The sequence below is a fragment of the Eptesicus fuscus genome, chromosome 4, assembly GCF_027574615.1.
Source record: "Eptesicus fuscus isolate TK198812 chromosome 4, DD_ASM_mEF_20220401, whole genome shotgun sequence".
Lineage (NCBI taxonomy): Eukaryota > Metazoa > Chordata > Mammalia > Chiroptera > Vespertilionidae > Eptesicus > Eptesicus fuscus.
In genome coordinates this window covers 54,098,878-54,116,866 of record NC_072476.1, presented here as the reverse complement: position 1 = coordinate 54,116,866, position 17,989 = coordinate 54,098,878, and the positions used below count along the sequence as shown (strand labels likewise).

The 17,989-nt window shown below is 37.7% G+C and overlaps 1 protein-coding gene across 17 annotated transcripts in view; it reads left to right on the top strand.

The window, feature by feature from the left end:
- The window catches only part of PAM (peptidylglycine alpha-amidating monooxygenase), a 268,465-nt gene that overhangs the window by 119,282 nt on the left and 131,194 nt on the right, over window positions 1–17,989 (top strand). For 15 of the 17 annotated variants that reach the window (XM_054715025.1, XM_028149816.2, XM_054715030.1 and 12 more), the window contains 2 exons: window positions 4,360–4,833; window positions 5,793–5,913. In XM_054715025.1, coding sequence (XP_054571000.1) covers window positions 4,745–4,833; window positions 5,793–5,913 — 210 coding nt within the window. In that variant the 5' untranslated portion in view covers window positions 4,360–4,744. Of the gene's footprint in view, window positions 1–2,418; window positions 2,557–4,039; window positions 4,060–4,359; window positions 4,834–5,792; window positions 5,914–17,989 lie in introns of those variants that run through there. The other 2 variants (XM_008144507.3, XM_054715028.1) reach the window with 2 other exon arrangements.

The following is a 17,989-nucleotide window of genomic DNA, read 5'->3' as shown; positions in this document are numbered from 1 at the left end:
TGTAAGGACACTCAAGCTGTCCTAGATAGAAGGGCCCATAGTGAGGAGGTGTTGTTTCTGCCACTCACCACCACTCACTTGCCAGCCATATGAGTGAGTCACTTTGCAAGCAAATCCTCTAGCCCCAGTCAAACCTTCAGATGATTATAGCCCTGCCAACATCTTCATTGCACCCTCATTAGAGAACCACCCTCATTAGAGAACCAGCCTCATTAGAGAACAACCATTTTGCACATAAAGCATGCAAAATAATGTTTATGGTTTTCAGCTACTAAGTTTTGGAATAACTTAATATGCAGGGTTGGACACTGATACAGATGTAGTGAGATGTTCCTGCCAGGGATGTACAGCCTGAATGTAGTCCTGATGAAACGGAAAACAAACACTAATTAAGAGGCATTCTGAACAAAAGTTGGCCTGAAGTCTTTAATAGAATCAAGGTCATACAAGTTAAAGACAGACTAAGAAACTGTCCTGCAATGAAGGAGACTGGAGACATGGGGACTTTACATGCAATGCTTGATTCTGGGTTCTTTTGATATAAGGGATTTTATAGGGATAGTTGGCAAAGTTTGGAGACTGATGATTAGATGATAGTAATGTGTCAATCTGCATATTTTTATTTTGGTGGCTGTATTGTGGTTATTTAGTGAGATGTACTTTAGAAAATACACACTAAAGTATTCAGAAGTGACGAGGCATCATCAGACCAGCAGTTCACTCTCAGACAAAGAAAAAAGTTCTCCACTTTCTGTAAGTTTGAGATTGTTGAAAAATGTTTTAAAAGTAGCAAAAAGGAAAAATATAGAATATTTTTAAAAATGTTTTTAAAGGGATGTATAGTATTCAAAATAACTTCTTTTACCAGTCTTTCATTGATGGGCATTTAAATGGATTCCAGTTCTTGGTTATTATAAACCGTGTTAGTAAATATCCTTATCAACATGTTTATACTCTTGTTCAATTTTTGCCCAAGAATAAATCCCTGGAATCAAATTGCTATGTGAATGGTTATGTACCCTTTAATCAGTTTAATCATAAGTCATTGTAGGAAACCACATAGAACCTCCTTAAAATAAAATGAAATTTATATTTGGTAGTTACTTTCATTTGTTTTTCTCCCACTGGAAAGAGTGGGAACTTGATCTGTTTCAATTATTACCATCCCCAGCATTAAGATAGTCTGAGGTACTCAATAAATATGTGTTGCAACAATAGTAATAGCATATATTTATTATGTGTCTGGAACTCTTCTAAGAATCTGAATTAATTTATTCCTTGTAACAACCCTGTGATTATTTCCACTTTGCAGTTGAGGAAACTGAATCAAAGAGAGGCTGGATACTCAGTAGTTTCACAAGGCTCGTCAATGGTGGAGCCAGGAGTCCAGGTGTAGTTTTTCTTTGGTTTACAAGCTCTGAGCCACTAAGCTATCCTGGTTCTCTTTTGCTGAATAAATAAATAAATCAATGAATGATCAATATATTTATTTGATTCTTTGACCAATTACAAAATTCAACTCTTTAGGGGTTTCTTTTCTTTTCTTTTCTTTTCTTTTCTTTTCTTTTCTTTTCTTTTCTTTTCTTTTCTTTTTTCTTTTCTTCAAATGAAAATTGAAAGGAATGGACTGCTTACTTTGTAAAAGCCAAATTAGCTTTATGGTCCTTTATACTAGGCTTGACTGCCCTATGTAATAGTACTGCTCCTGGAATTAATATCCGTACAGGTATAAACTGTAAATTGTTCTTACTAAGAATTTATGGGTCGGTAAACAGAATATTTGCTTTGTATTACAAATAAAATAGTCAACCTGGATCTACAGCTGGAGTCTAGGAGGCAGAACCTATATTGCATTACTTATTTTTTAAACACATCCTCTGGTCCCACCTGGACTCCTGTGCCCCTGCCCTTTTCTGCACTAGGAAGGCCCACGTCCATCTCCTACAGTGGAAACCCAACCACCCTCCAAACACCCCTCAGTAGTCACCTCTTCCGCTGAAGACTGCTTTACCTTTCTGTTCTTTCTTACCCTCCTCTTGCAGGTTAAAATGATCTTTCCTACCTCAAAATTCCCTGAATCCGTTTTACAGTACTGGTTTTATAACATTGTAAACATACCTTATATTCATTTTGTCAAGTCCTCATCTCCCATAATAGGCTATATTCTCTTTTAGTCTTATTCATTTTATTAAACCCCAACATATTACAATATTTTATACAGAATATGGAATTATATATGAGGGAATAAATTATTTCAAAGAAATATATTTGAATTTTTAAAATGCTAAATCTGAAGACTACTAAATTGTTTTGAATATTATATGTTTAAAAATTATCAGGAATTATAAAATAACTAATGAAATGATTAGACATGATTTTTTTCATCTGATGATTTGTATTTTGTCTCTCATTTATAAGGCATCAAGTACCAAGAAGCATAATTGGCTTTCACGCCTATAAGACCTTGTGTTTCGTTCATGGCTGCAAATATCAGCTTTGCTTCCACCCACAACTTCAGTTCCCTTTTCTTTTAGTGGGTGCTTTGGCACATCAAAGGTAATAAAATCAATCAGAGATAAGTGGAATTTTTTTTTCAAAGGCTAGTACTTAAGATGTGTTCCTGTTAAAGAATTTCAATACTAAATTTGTTTTCAAGTGTTTGTATAATACCACATTTCCCTGCCAACTGGAAAGACTGTCCTTGAATCCTGTTCTGCATGAAGTAATAAAATATAACCCCTACTCCACATATATTTAAAAAACAAGAACTTCAGGGAATGTTAAGTATTGTCATCAGACAGGATTTTACTTTGTTGCTGGCATAGCCTTCAGGCCAATTGTTTCTATTCCCCTTTAAGGAGTTCTTTCCTTTACCCAGGGTCTGGGACAAAGCTGAAGTTCTTTGTTTGTTTTTTTCTTTTTCTTTTCTTTTTTTCCCTGAAAGTTCAAACAGCAAGCCAAAGAGAAAGTTCAAACAAATATCATCAGTCTTTTAAAAATATCATTGCTTATGTAAATTAGCAGTGGTCCTTGGGTGCTGCTGAGCCAGCCCCAAGCATCTTCGGGTTGGCTGGATATTCTCTCGTGTTTTGTCTAGAAAGCTTTGACCATGAAGTCTTCACGTTTAATTTTAGTTTGTGCTTTTTTTGTTTTAGTTTTGGGGTTTTTTGTTTGTTTGTTTTTTAGATTAGCTTCACTATCTTGTGATTTCCTGAGGATAGTGTAGAGGCTCATGTATTATTGCGGAGCACTTCTATGTGATCTTACTGATGTTATTCATCTGGCCATTGGATTTGAGGTTTCCCAAACTATGTTTATGATCAGTGATTAAAATTAAACTTTAAGAAATCTTTATGGTATTTTTATGTTGTGAATGATTTGAAAACAATGCCTTCTGACCACAATTTACAAACCTGACACATAGTCTGAAATATGTTCAGGACAACAGTAATATCAAAACATGCATATTTTAGATTTTAGCTTAGTTGATTCTCTTCATAAAATGTTGAGATGCTGCACCAGTTCTGCATGGCCTCTTTTTATATTCATGCTAAGTTCTTAATCATACCCTTTGTAGATAAATTCATTTGGAGGCCAGCTGAGATTCTCCCTGTTGTTTCTGCGCGCATTACACTGTAAATTTCCAAACTTTATTCAGGGAAGAATATGTTTTGGGAGGCCTACGTTATAAGTAATTATTACTTTGTATATTAGATGCATAATTATTCAATAGGCATTTGTATTTCATATATCATGTTAACTGTAAGACTTTTGGTTGTCTTTGAAATAATCCTGGGAACTTCACTGATTGCTTCTGTGGTGCTCATTCTTGGCAGGGGGTACTCTTCCTCAGATCTGTAGCTCTGGGGTACATATACATAAACATGCCTTTGTGTTCAACATCTTTTTCCATCTGATTACTGTTGTATCCAAGTGCTTTGTCTCTGCTTCTCTTAGCGCCCCCTTTCTTTTGCCCTTAGCCTGTCATTTGCGTAAATAAGTTTGTTTATATTCAGCAGAGTATTAAGTGCATTTTTGATGATAGAAGGGAATGATATAGTAAGTCAGGAGAAATACCGAGAGTGGGATGGATGAGAGAGAAAAGGGGGGGAAAAAGTCAGGAGGAAAAGAGAGAGTGGGTGTGAGGTGGGAAGAAAGAGCCAAACAGAGAGAGACCACTGGGGCTTTGTGAAATCTTGGGGGCCGTTGCGGGGGAGGGAGATCCACTGACCAGCATTTTCCCCAGGCTTGGGCTCAAGCTTGTGAAACTGCGAATGTATTAAAGAACCTCAGCTGGGATTTGCTGAGGACAAATGCTGTAATGTGTTAGTCATCCATTATCTGCTTCTATTTTTGCAGGTCCTGAATGATGACTGACGCGGGTTTGTGTGATATCCCTCACAGTCCCTGTCGTTCCCCAGTGATAAGGGACCCGCAAGTCTAGCTCCAGCACCAGGGTAAAAAGCAAAGAAAAAAAGGAAAAGAAAAAAGCAGCTCTAGAAGGAGGAAAGCTTCCGCTTGCGGACCGGACAAAAGTACCGCCTTCCCACGGGTTTCTGCGTGAGGCTAGGGATCCAGACACCTCGCCGGGTCCTGCTCGCCGCTCTCGCAGGGCAGGCGGGTGGTGCGTGGCCGCAGCAGGACGCCCGCCGCGCCCCGGCCATGAAGTAGCGGCCGCTGCCCACCGCGGCCCCAGCCCGCGCTGCGCTGCCCGGGCTCCCGGCGGGGCCGGAGCGGCGCGGACATGGCTGGCGTTCGGAGCCTGCTGGTTCTCCTCCTCGTGTTTCACAGCAGCTGCCTGGGTCTCCGAAGCCCACTTTCTGTCTTTAAGAGGTGGGTGTGTGTGCCGTTGTTGTCTGAGCAGGCGGGATGTTGTTGGGGTGGCGTCTGTGCATGCTGTGGGAAATTGCGATCACTTTTAGGGACCTGCGTGTCGGAGCAAGAGGCAAGGCTGCTTTACTTTGCTGAGCCGACTTGGAATTTTAGCACAGTAACTTCTTGTGAAGTGCCCTTTACAGGAAAAAAAACACACACACAAAACCCCTCTGTGGTGTAAGCCAAGCTGCACTGGCTTTCCAAACTTCAATTAGAAGTTGTGATTTCCAATACAAATCGCTCCCTCTTGGGGAGATATTTCAGAAACTACATCTAGGCGTTTCGGACTTGAATGCCTTCTTTTAGAATAGCTGGGAGAATAAAATATCAATACAGGTAAGTGATGGGGAGAATCAGATCGTGGGCTGTAATAGCTCAGGAGAAGACACTGAGCTGTATACACACTCCTCATAATTACCATAATTAAATATTTATGCACTTATACATTTGTAATTCACATCGCAGCCCCCCCCCCCTCCTATTGTGCCTCCTAGCATTATTATTGTTGGTTTTTGTTTCTGACTAGTAATACTGGGCACTCATAAAATACTCACGGAAATGTTAAATATTTCTTCCATTAGAAAATTGTCAGGTCTGTGATAATTTCTAATTAATACTGTATTTTCATTAACTAGAAACAAATAACTTGACAAGTTTTTATTGAATTGAGTTTTAAATGTAACCTGCTTGTTGGCTTTGATTATATTTTGTTTACAAGTTAGACATATGTTGCTCATGGACTATAAAGTCCAATTCTGAGAATGTTTTAGAATATTATGTAGTTATCACATCTTTTCATCAGGTCTAAATCAATAATCTTTAATTTTACAGTCATAGAATCCCTTTATTTTTTCTTTCTCATGTCAAGTTAAAATTCCATTATGTTCAAAGATATTGAAATTACTTTTTTTTTTAAGGTTTAAAGAAACTACCAGATCATTTTCCAATGAATGTCTTGGTACCACCCGACCAGTAACTCCTATCGATTCATCTGATTTTGCATTGGATATTCGAATGCCTGGGGTTACACCTAAACAGGTGAGGGGAATTCTATATTTTATTATTCAATTGTTCTATGTACAATTTATAATTAAAGCGAAGAAACTGCATTTACAGCAGTAGTAACTTCTTTAAAAAGAGGCATTTGCTTTCAAGACTCTTCAGGGCTAGAATAATTGACTATTATAGAGAGGAGTACATCTTTCAAGGTAAATATTTCAGTTAAATTTTTTTTTCAAAAATTTTACTCATATTGTTAGTTGTGTTTGGAAACGGAACCTTGAAAATTTACGTTTTGAAATTCTCAGTGGAAGAATAGCCTCTGTACTGCAACATGTAGTATGTATTAAAGTATGAAAAATTATTCTAATAAAAGGAAATGATATTGAGCAGCTACATCTCAGAGTCTGCTTTGTTTAAATACCCTTCTATCGCAGCCACAAGTTAAGGGCCAAAGTCATGTGTTTACTGCCAAGAATCTGAAAAATAAAATATTTCACACTTTAAAAGTTAAGAGAATTGTTCATACAGGTGGTGGATTGTAAGTGTTCTGTAGCACAATTTGCTTGTTTTAAGAGATGTATTGTGAAGAAATGATTGCAGAACTCATACAAGCGTCACATATAGCATTTTGAGTAGAACTAGGTTGTGGCGAGGGCTTTTCCTGTTTTAAGTATACACAAGAAGCTCAAACTCACTTCTCTCATGTGTTTAAGGTGTTTCATTAAGCATGAAAAGGCCAGAATTAATTATGCTTTGCAAGCAGGCAGTGCAGGGATTTATTTGTGTCATTAAAAGATAGTCCTCTCCTTTCTAAGGGCTGCAGCAACAGGGAGAGACCTGCATGTTACGGAACTGCAGTGGCTGATGACTCACTGTTGCAGATAAAATTCTATTTTTCTTGTCTTTTTAAATACTGGGAAAATAAAAGTCTTCTCCTTACTGGGGAGAATTCCTTTGAAGTTGACATTCAGAAGCTCAAGAAAATATACATAGTCCTCTTTGGGGGAACTAAGGATTGACATTCATTTATTTGAATACCTGTATACGATCTCACGATCTATAATTGACTTCTTTTACTACTCTGAAAATTACCCTCACCCCCTTAACCCCTGCCCATACTTAGATGACCAGCCAGATGACTCTTCTGTATGTTCAGTTATTAATGTTCTGGCCTTTAATTCCATACGGTCTTTATTTAATATTTAGTCAGAAGAGCTGTAATGAAATTGGGAATAGGAGTGATTGACAGTTGCTCACTTGTGAAGTGTGCTTCTTCTTGTCTTTTCTCATTTTTAAGAGATTTTCCTCCTATATTTGCTTAACTGACTTTATATTACTTTTTCTTAAACCACTGTAATCTTTTGCACCTTTTTCCCTCCCAAGAATATCATTATTTTCTTAAATAGTCATGTGGTTCATTATTCTGTTATTTTTTCTTCTCATTATTTTATAGTAAGAACATTTAAATTATGTAACAGTCACAAGAAGTAATTGTGTTGGGGTCAATATTCTCAGAAAGAGTTCCTAGAGGAATTCATTGTAAAAAAAAAAAAAATGTAGAGGAGCACCATTTTCATAAAGTAAAATGTGTTTACTCATTATTACTATAATCTTATACTAGTAATTATCAAAATAACTCCATGGAAAAAGAATATATATTTAGTAAATTACAGGCTTGTCATTTTGTACTATCTGCATTCAGCTTTGCCTCATGCAGTAGAAATGTGCTAGTTCCCTTCCCAACATAAAATTCTACGTTGCTCCTTCTCTTGAGACTATGTGGTTCCCAGGAGTTGTCTGTCCAGGACCCAGAAGTGGGGCACATGAACTAGCATTAGCAGATTGTTGCCACCCACCTCCCCTTTCACAGTGATTGGTTCAGAAGAAGGTGTCTGATCAAGACGAGTCCAATCAAATCTTAGGACATTTGCTGGGAATCGATTTTTCTGTTGTATGTGAGCCAGTCCTAGGATTGGCTGAGTTCATGTGCGGAGCCATGCCTAGAATAAAACGAATACTGTAGAAGGCAATGCAGAGAGACTGAAAGAATATAGGTTCTTGGTGGCAATGCTACTTAGGGAATTTGCACCTATGTTAGCCTTTCTTGTTTCAACCAGGTCCAGTTGGGTTTTTCTCTGACTTGCAACTGAAACTACCTACCTGGATAAGTGATTCACTTGTTTTGTCTGATCAGCTCAGAGCAGGCTGTTTAAAGTTTCTGACACTTCCCCCATCACCCTCTACTGACCGTATGCCACGAGTACTTACTGACTTGATTTGGTTGACATATAGATTATATCTTGTAACCTTCATGAGAAATGGTAGTTATACTTCTTATTGAGCATACTCAGAAGGAAGTGGACAAAGAAACCCCATATCCCTTTCCTCCTGAACTTGGAGTGCTTGGTAACGAAGACACGGTGCTTTAATTGTATGAGTACTTTTGATGAAGAAAGTATTATTTTCTTAACATGCAGGTGAAACTAAATTTAACACAGATCCTTAAGAGGAAAGGAGATTAAAAAAAAAAGCAAGGAAAGAAAAATAAAGTACTAGAGGAAAGAAATAAAAGATGGAAGGGAATAAGAAGAGTAGGCCAAAAGAAAAGAAATAGAAGAGAATAGAATGATCAAGAACAAAAATAAAAGGAAAAAGAAATCAAGAATAACTATAATGTGAAGAACAGAACAGTTAAAAATTATATCAGGAAGAGAGGAGTAAGGAAATCATAAAAACAAGGAAAGCATTGAGGAGTTAAAACGTTGTTTTTAACGGCAGAAGATCAAGAAAAACAACAAAATTAAAAGAAAGGAAAGACTGAGAACCAGAACTTGAGTTGGTAATAGAGGCACACCAAATTGATTAAGAGATGTGTTCATTCAATAGATTTTATAATAACGAACACCTTAAGATTTGGCAAGAATGAAAGATACACCAGTGAATCTTGGGTAAGCCCTTTCCTTGGGAAGCTTGAGATTGTTAGGTAGCCTTGGATAGAGAAACAGCAGATGTAGAATAGAGGCAGAGAGAACCTCACCTATAATATAGATAGAACAGCTAACTAATTTTTAACTGATGATTAATGTTCTAGATTAATGTTTTACCAAAGAATATCCAGTCGTGTCAGGCCTCTCTGAGTTGCAGTCCATTCTGCTATTCCGTAAACTTCAGAGCAGGCTTTAAAATTTGCTCCCGTTAAACTAGCTCCAGAGAGTCCGGGGAAAGTAGTTTATTATCAATTGTAATACCAATTTTATAATCAAAGTGAGCTTACTCTTTTTCTTCCCTGACTTGAAATTTAGAATTTTTATCTTCTTTCATAAATTTCTCATTGATCAGTGTTCTTTTCAGGGTCTGGGAAGATTAGGGAGAAGAAAAAGCAGCTTTGAAGTAGCCCTGGGTAGAATCTGTTGTCTAATGGCACTGGCTTCATATCCAGCAGTGCCTCGAAGTGGTGGTATCTCCACTCTTCTTTTAGCACTTTTCTTCCTCATGTGATTCCTTTCTCACTAAGGACCCTGTGGGCTTTTGCTGTCACCAACTCTATTATCAATAAACCTAACAATTTGATAAACTGCCAGTTGATGGTCATAGTAAGGTGTTATCATCAGTTTGATGTGTTAAATATTCCATAAGGGGTTGGTTTTTAAATAAAATATGGCATAATTACCAGGACTTTACATAAGATTTATTGTCTAAATCTAAGCAACATCTAGTGGGTTAGAATGTAGGCTTTGGGGCCGGGCTGACAGCATTCTTGTCCCAGCTCTTGATATGTCAACACAGGTATGTTTCCTTCTTTTTTAAAAAAAATCCTCACCTGAGGATATGTTTTTATTGATTTTAGAGAGAGAGGAAGGGAGAGAGAGAAACATGGATCAGTTGCCTTTTATATGGGCCCAGACTGGGGATAGAACCTGCAACCTAGGTATGTGCCCTGACCAGGGACCAAAGCTGCAACCTTTTGGTGTATAGGATGATGCGCCAATCCACTGAGCCACCCGGCCAGGGGTCAGCTATGTTTCTTAACCTGCTAGTCCTGCTCTTTCATCCATAGACAGGGTAATAGTAGTATCTATCCAGGATTATTCTGGGGTCTAAGCAAGGTAAGACCAGTGCACGTTCCAGTTGCCCTTCACATGGTAAGTTCTCGGAAAATGTGCACTCATTATTTTTATGATATGTGTTGAGGAAAATGTGAATGAGCCTTAAGATGAGAAAGAAATTGCCAACCCTTAAGCTTTCAGTAATGACTTCATGGAGAAAGTAAGGCATTGTAATAATTCTGAAGGAGAGGAAATGTAGCCAAATAGAAAATACGAACCTGAAAAAAACACAAAAATAAAACGAACCTGGACAAGGGAAACCTGGAGAAAGTAAGCAAGGAAGTAAATCTTTCAGTGAGCTTATTTTTAGGTAGTTATTTCCATTAAATATCCCTTATGATCAGAGAATCAAAGAACACTGAGAATGGATGTTTTTCTCCAAGTTCTTATATATCTTTTATACTCCTTAGAAGAGAACTTATCAAAAGCAGTTTCATCGGTATGAAGCCTTAATTTTTTTATAACAGTTTGAAATTAGCCTGGATTTCCTCATGTTGCTGAGGACTTTGTACATTAACCTTCTTAAAAAATTACTCTTTTCTAATGTAAGTCCCTTCATATCCTAGGTTTATATAGTATTTTATTTATCTCTTACTTGTTCAACTTAGATACTCTGTATTCTTGGCTTATGGACTTATAAATGCAAACCGATTTGAAAATGATATGATTTTACAAATTAAATATTAAATTAAATATTTTCTTTGAACATAATAACTTGAAATCATGTAATTGAGTGTGTTTTTTTTTTCCATTTTTTATAGTCATCAGTGTAGTCATGTTCCTGTCTTATTTGGGAGAAGTGTGAAAACTGTGGAGGAGTCTACTTTTTCCTTTCTAAATGTCTTGCAAATTCTTATTTGTTCTCCCCCTCCTCTTTTTTTTTTTTGTCTAAAGTTTTACATATGTCTCCTTTTCCCCCAATTGTCCCCTCCCTCCAGCTAATCCCACCCCAGGCAAGCCCCCAACTTCCCAGTGTCTGTGTCCATTGGTTATGCTAATATGCATGCATACACTTGTTTGTTCTTTATTTGTTTTTTAAAGAGTCACAGATCACGCTTTGAAATCATAAAGCAGCCTTCTCTGTGTTTATGAGCATACAAATCTATCGCCAGGAACCCCAGGAAATGGAACAATTCTGAGTTTAAAGATCACATCAGATAACCCAGAGCAGCAAGTTGAAAAGCCTGTGATTAGTCTTAAGTTACCACTTATTTTAAAATAATATGAAAGAATGTAGTCACTGAAATAAAACCAGAATGAACAAAATACTCCTACACAATTTTTTCAAAAGTTTCCCAGTGTTTATCTTTGTTTTTTTTTTTCTTAAAAGTGAACATTAATTAGAAAGTGTTTACTAATATATTTTAACATTTTCATTTTCTAACAGAAGAGGAAAGAGATTCCCCTTGCCTCAGTAGTGTATACATATCATCATGTAATAAGAACCTAACACTTACAGGGTTGTTTTTTTAACAGCACTCATTTAAGAAATAAATTTTAAAATGTCAAGGCATAATCATAACATCACTTAAAACCAGTATTTGCTCAGAATATGTTTATCAAAGAGGTAATATACAAGTTAAGTGCATAATTGCTGTGGTACCTTAATTTTTCTCAAAATCAGAACATTGATTAAGTTAACTTTTTCATGTCCATTCACTTAGTTGAACAGAAGTTAGGCTTCTGGCTGATTTTGTGGAAATTATTATCTGTTGAATCTAGATATTTTAATCCTATCATTAGTGGGGGGGTGGAAATAGCCCCAGTCAGTGCTTAAAATTCAGGACAACATTTAGCAAGGACTCCAGAAAAAAGTGATGCTTTACTGGAATAATTTTTAGTTCTTTGAAGGTTCTGATTTTCTTGTTTCCTTCTCTTTAGTTACTAGTATATAATAATACTTGCATTAAAAAAATGATGCTGCCCAGCAAGTGTGGCTTAGTGGTTGAGTGTCGAGCTATGAACCAGGAGGTCACGGTTCAGTTCCCTAGGGCACATACCAAACTGTGGGCTCCATCCCCAGTAGGATGTTTCTATCTCTCCCTTTCTTTTGCTTTCTGACACAAGGCCATTTGGTTGAGAGGAGCTGTTCGGAAATGTTAAAAACTGTGAGGCCATGAGTGTGAACGAGCGGCGGCTCCAGTAGCCAGTCCTGCACCAGTGCGTTTTGGTTGCTTAGAAAAAATTAGACCCTGAGTGCATTAAGTCATTGTCTAAATATGAGCATGACTCATGGCTTTTAGTGTTTCTTTTTCTCCATTCTTAGTTTTGTCTCCCTTCCCCAAAAAACAAAAGTAGCATGGTGATCTTGTTATTTAAGGAAGAAAATCGAGGAATATCCTAATTCTGGACCAGCATTTGCTTTTTATTTAGAAAGACTTAGGCAATGCGTATTCTAAAATTCCAAAGTTTGGAAGAAGAGCAACAAAAGAGATTAAAATGCTATATACCCTGGCCTTTCCACAACCCGAGGAAGTAACTTTATCTATTTTACCAATGGAGAAGCTGATTATTAGAAAGGACAGTCTCCAGGCTCTTGTTTTGTTTACTTATCTGTCTCACATGAAATTGGTTTTTCCACTTTCTAATTTGAAAGCTCAGGATTAGTGTCAGTCAAATTCTCAATTTGTATTTATTTGTATAATTCTCCCCTTGCTTCATCAGTGAGGCTCAATGCTACAAATTTAATAGAAAACAAAAAATGTTAAATGAAGCTTATAAACAGCAGGTTAAAGTTGCATGTAGCTCAATGCCTATTGTTTAAGTTTAAATTACCATAATTCCTCTTTATTTTTACTAAAACCTATTTAGTGTTCACTTCAGAAAGATATGATTGAACTATTAACAGTGTTGTCCTCTGTGAGAATAATCCAAACATGTCACCTGGGTTCAGAACTGCAAATATACATGGACCTTTGTTTATTAAAATCTGAAACATAAAAAGACTTTATTTTCAATTAATTTTTGATATTTTTGAATAATATGAAATTTAAGAGAATATTAGAAAAAGTACCTACACTATAAGAGACTCTTTATGATCACCTCTTTTCTCAATAAGATTTAGAGTTCTTTTCTGTTTGTTTTTTCCTAGTAAATTTGTAAAGGAGAAATTATGTTTAATGAGTGCTCATTATGTATCACTACTGTATGAGGCACTTTATAAGCATTCTCATTAATTTTCATAAAAACTGTTCAAGGTACTATTATTCCCATTTATTATAAAGAATTGAAACTCAAGGAGATTAAATAATCTGTCCATAGCCAAATAGCCAGTAAATAAAGGAACAGGGATTTAAATACAGATTTATTTGAATCTGAAACCTATGCTCATTTGATAGTCTGTGCTGCCAATCTGTTAATGGCTTATGTGTTTCCCAGAGAATGTTACTATATATTTTTTTATGTACGCATGATGTTTATGGCTTTAAATGTGAAGGATATGTACACATTCATACATGTTTTTATTACACATATGTTGTAAAATAAAAGCTTTCTTTTGTTAAACAACCAAAATAAAAATTAGGCTCCATCCTAAATCCTTTTTTTACTGTATGTCCAGAAAGAAATACCACTAATGAATTCTGGTACAATATTCCTGATCATCAGGCTGTTAAAAGATACCTTGCAATCAACCTGGTTTAGTTCAACACAATTTTGATTGTCCCTGTCTAAATCTAAGCCAGAGATTAGCAAATTATTTCTTAAAATGTCAGATAGTAAATATTTTTGGCTTGAGAGCCATATGGTCCCAGTTGTAACCACTGCAGTTAGAAAGCAGCCATAGACAGTATGTAAATGAACGAGTTGGCTGTGTTCCAATAAAAAACTTCATTTACTGAAACAGCAGCCACCCACAGGCTGCAGTTCCCTGATCCTTGATCGAAACCATTGCATATGCCATTTACGCTAATAAATGGATTTAACCTTTGGCCGCTCACAAACTGTCTTCTGACTTATAAAACATAGAGAATAAAAATACCAATGAAAGGTTAACAGCACTTTGTTCCTTGTTACCTATTTGGTTTTCATAAGTAAATGGTCATAAACAAGGGTTTTCTGTTTGGGAATATTGTATTTCAGACTTCTCCGTCTCAGTAAATGGTAATTCCTCAGTTATAGTTCCTCTAGGCCAGATATACTGGAGGGATTCTTGGCTCCTCTTTCTCATACCCCATAAACAATATGCCAGCAAATCCTGTTGTTTCTACCCTCCAAATATATCCAGAATCCAGTCTTTTCTCCGCATACTCATCTTTCCTTCCCTGGCCCAAGCACCGTCCTCGCTTTCCTGGATTATTACAGTAGCTTTCCTAACTGTCTCCCTTGTACCCTTACATCCCTAGAGTCTGTACTCTATGCAGCAGCTGCAGGGATCTGATAAATACAGAAGTCAGATCACATCACCCTTCTGTACCCCTTCAAGAGCTTCCTGTACCCCATTTAAAACCACAAACTTTATAACAATTTCCCAAACCCTTTTTTTCCTGCAATCTTTTCTCACTCCTGTGTCTCTCATCCCTCATTTCTCTTATCAGTCATTATATTTACAAAGCAGTTCATAACTCTAGTTCTACCACTTGTTGGCTACAAAATCGTAGGCAAGATACGTAAACCTTAGTGAGCTTCAGTTTCTTCATCTGCCCAACATGTGAAACAAAAATTCAAAGTGAAGTTGGTTAAAATATAATTATGGATACTTGGTATATCAAATAAACTCCAAAAGGGATGTATATAAAGCATGTGACTATATCAATCAACAGAATAATGTATAGTAAATATAATTTAATATCTATGTAGATATAAAATTTTAAATTTTAGGAAGAGAATATATATTCTTTTTGAATGCATATAGAACATTTATTAAAATCACAAAACTAGACATTACAGAACTTCATTTTACTACAATAGAATATTATAAATCTTGTCCTCTGATAACAACCCAATAAAACTAGAAATAGACTATGAAGAGATGTCAAGGAAATTAAGGATAATTCTTCTGCACAACTTCTGAGATAAGCAAAAAACAAAAATTGAAATTATAAATTATCTAGAGAGTACTGATAAGGAAAATACTTCCAAACAAAACCCATGAGATCCATCAAAAGCAGTACTCAGAGAAAAATTGAAAGCCTAAAATTATTTTTTAATGAAAACTATAATAAAAGTAAATTTATATAAACATTCAACTTAGTAAATGAGGAAAAGAGCAATTAAGTCAATGAAAAGGAAGACTAAAAATAAAAGATGAAATTAATAGGATAAAAAACAAGAAGTATAAGCAAAATAAGAAACTGTTTCTTTGAAACATCCATTAAAATGGATAAATTCATGACAAGCCTAACTATGGATAAGAAAGTACAAAAAGTATGCATGATTAATTATTAGAAAGTGTAAAGACAAAATTTTAGACACTATTATATGTAACTCTATGTCAATACATTTTATAATCCTGCGGAAATGGGTAATTTTCTAGAAAATACTTAGCCATCCAAATTGACCTACTAGTAAGAACTGAACAGACCACTAACTATAGAAGAGACTGGAAAGGTAAAAAGATTTTATATGTGTATGCACACACACACACACAAACTCTTAAAGATGAGATTATTTAACCAAGAACACATGACAGAAAAGGAACTAATATACCATGTATATAAAGAGGTCCCACAGACTGAGAAGCAACCCAAAAGAAAAGCAAATGAGTATTAACGTTAAATTAACAGAATGAAAAAAGTTCAACCTTGTTGATAATCATATAAATTAAAATTAAAGAAAAAATATAGCATGTTTTTTCACCCGCTAATTTGGCAAAAAAATTAAAAAGAGCTATAAAATACAGAGCTTTTGAGGATGAAAAGCTATAGTCTCATGTATCAGTGAGAGGATGCAGTGCCATAAGCTCTTAAGAAAAGTTATCTGGAATTGTCTTCTAAAGTAAAACTACTCATATCCTTAAAATTGTGGGAGATTATCCTATAGAATAGTATGTAATAAGTGAAAGATTGAGCAGGTCTACATGTCTTGCCTTAGAAGTATTGTCATTGTGTATTAATTGATAGCAGCAAACTGAAGAGTCATGTTTGGAGTGTGATCCCATCTTAATAAAAATAAATAATAGCAAAATTTGTATACATGTATGACTCTTTGGTTATATATTTTTGTTTGGGCATAACGGAACTTGAAAGGAGGCATATTAAGCTGTAAACATTAGTCCCCTGGAGAGGTAGCAATAGAGCAGGATGACAATTTTGGTCAATATATGTAAGTTGTTTTAGCATTAAAGAGATCACCTATTATTTTATAACTAGAGCCCCAGTGAACAAAATTCGTGCACGGGGGTGTGTATCCCTCAGCCCAGCCTGCATCCTCTCCAATCTGGGACCCCTCAAGGGATATCCCCTACCAGGATTGGGCCTAAATGGGCAGTCGGACATCCCTCTCACAATCCAGGACTGCTAGCTCCCAACTGCTTGCCTGCCTGCCTTCCTGATTGCCCCTAACCACTTCTGCCTGCCAGCCTGATCACCCCCTAACCACTCCCCTGCCAGCCTGATTGATGCCTAACTGCTCCCCTGCCAGCCTGATTGCCCCTAACTGCCCTCCCCTGCAGGCCTGGTCACCCCTAACTGCCCTCCCCTGCAGGCCTGTGTGGCCCCCAACTGCCCCTCCCTGCAGGCCCGGTCACCCCCAACTTCCCTCCTCTGCTGGCGTGGTCACCCCTAACTGCCCTCCCCTGCAGGCTTGATTGCCCCCAACCCCCTCCCTTGCAGGCCTGGCCCCTCCCAAGTGCCCTCCCCTGCTGGCCATCTTGTGGCGACCATCTTGTGTTCACATGGGGGCAGCCATCTTTGACCACATGGGGGCAGCCATCTTGTGTGTTGGAGTGACAGTCAATTTGCATATTACTTTTTTATTAGGTAGGATAGAGGCCTGGTGCATGGGTGGGGGCCAGTTGGTTTGCTCTGACAGGTGTCCCGGATCAGGGTGGGGATTCCCTTGGGGCGTGGGGCAGCCTGGGCGAGGGGCCTGTGGTGGTTTGCAGGCCGGCCACGCCCCGCAGCGACCCAAGCAGAGGCCCTGGTATCTGGGATTTTTTTTATCTTCTATAATTGAAACTTTGTAGCCTTGAGCAGAGGTCAGGGCAGGCCAGGGCTGTGGGAAGCTTGGCTTCCTCCATCGCCAAGGGCAATTCAAGCTTCCTGCTCTCTCCAGCTCTGTGGCTGCCACCATTTTTGTTGGGATTTATTTATCTTCTATAATTGAAACTTTGTAGCCTTGAGCGGAGGCCAGGGCCAGCCAGAGTGGGTGGGAAGCTTGGCTTCCTCTATTGCCAGGGAAACCCAAGCCTCCTGCTCGCTCCATGGCCGCAGCCATCTTAGTAGTTGGGTTAATTTGCATACTCGCTCCTGATTGGCTGGTTGTCATGGCTTGTGGGCATAGTGGAGGTATGATCAATTTGCATGTTTCTCTTTTATTAGTGTAGACTAGAGGCCCAGTGCATGAATTCATGCACCAGTAGGGTCCCTCGGCCTGGCCTGCCAGATGAAGCCGAAACTGGCTCTCCAGCATCCCACGAGGGGTTCCAGATTGCAAGAGGGTGCAGGCCAAGCCGAGGGACCCCACTGGTGCATGATCAGGGCTGGGGAGGGATGTGGGAGGTTGGCCAGCTGGGAAGGGACCGGGGGAGGGCTCCAGGGTGTGTCTGGCCCTTCTCGCTCAGTCCCTATTGGCCCCACCCCAGCAGCAAGCTAACTTACTGGTCGGAGATTTGCCCCCTGGTGGTCAGTGCTCGTCATAGCAAGTAGTTGAGTGGCCTTAGCCTATCATTAGCATACTTCGCTTTGATTGGTTGAATGGCCAACCAGACGACCAGACACATAGCATATTAGGCTTTTATTATATAGGATGTTTAAAAATTAATAAAGAAATAAGCAGTATCACTAATAAAAAGAGTGCCAACACAAAGGATTGTCTACCTTTCTGGTATAAACCCTTAATGTTCTAGA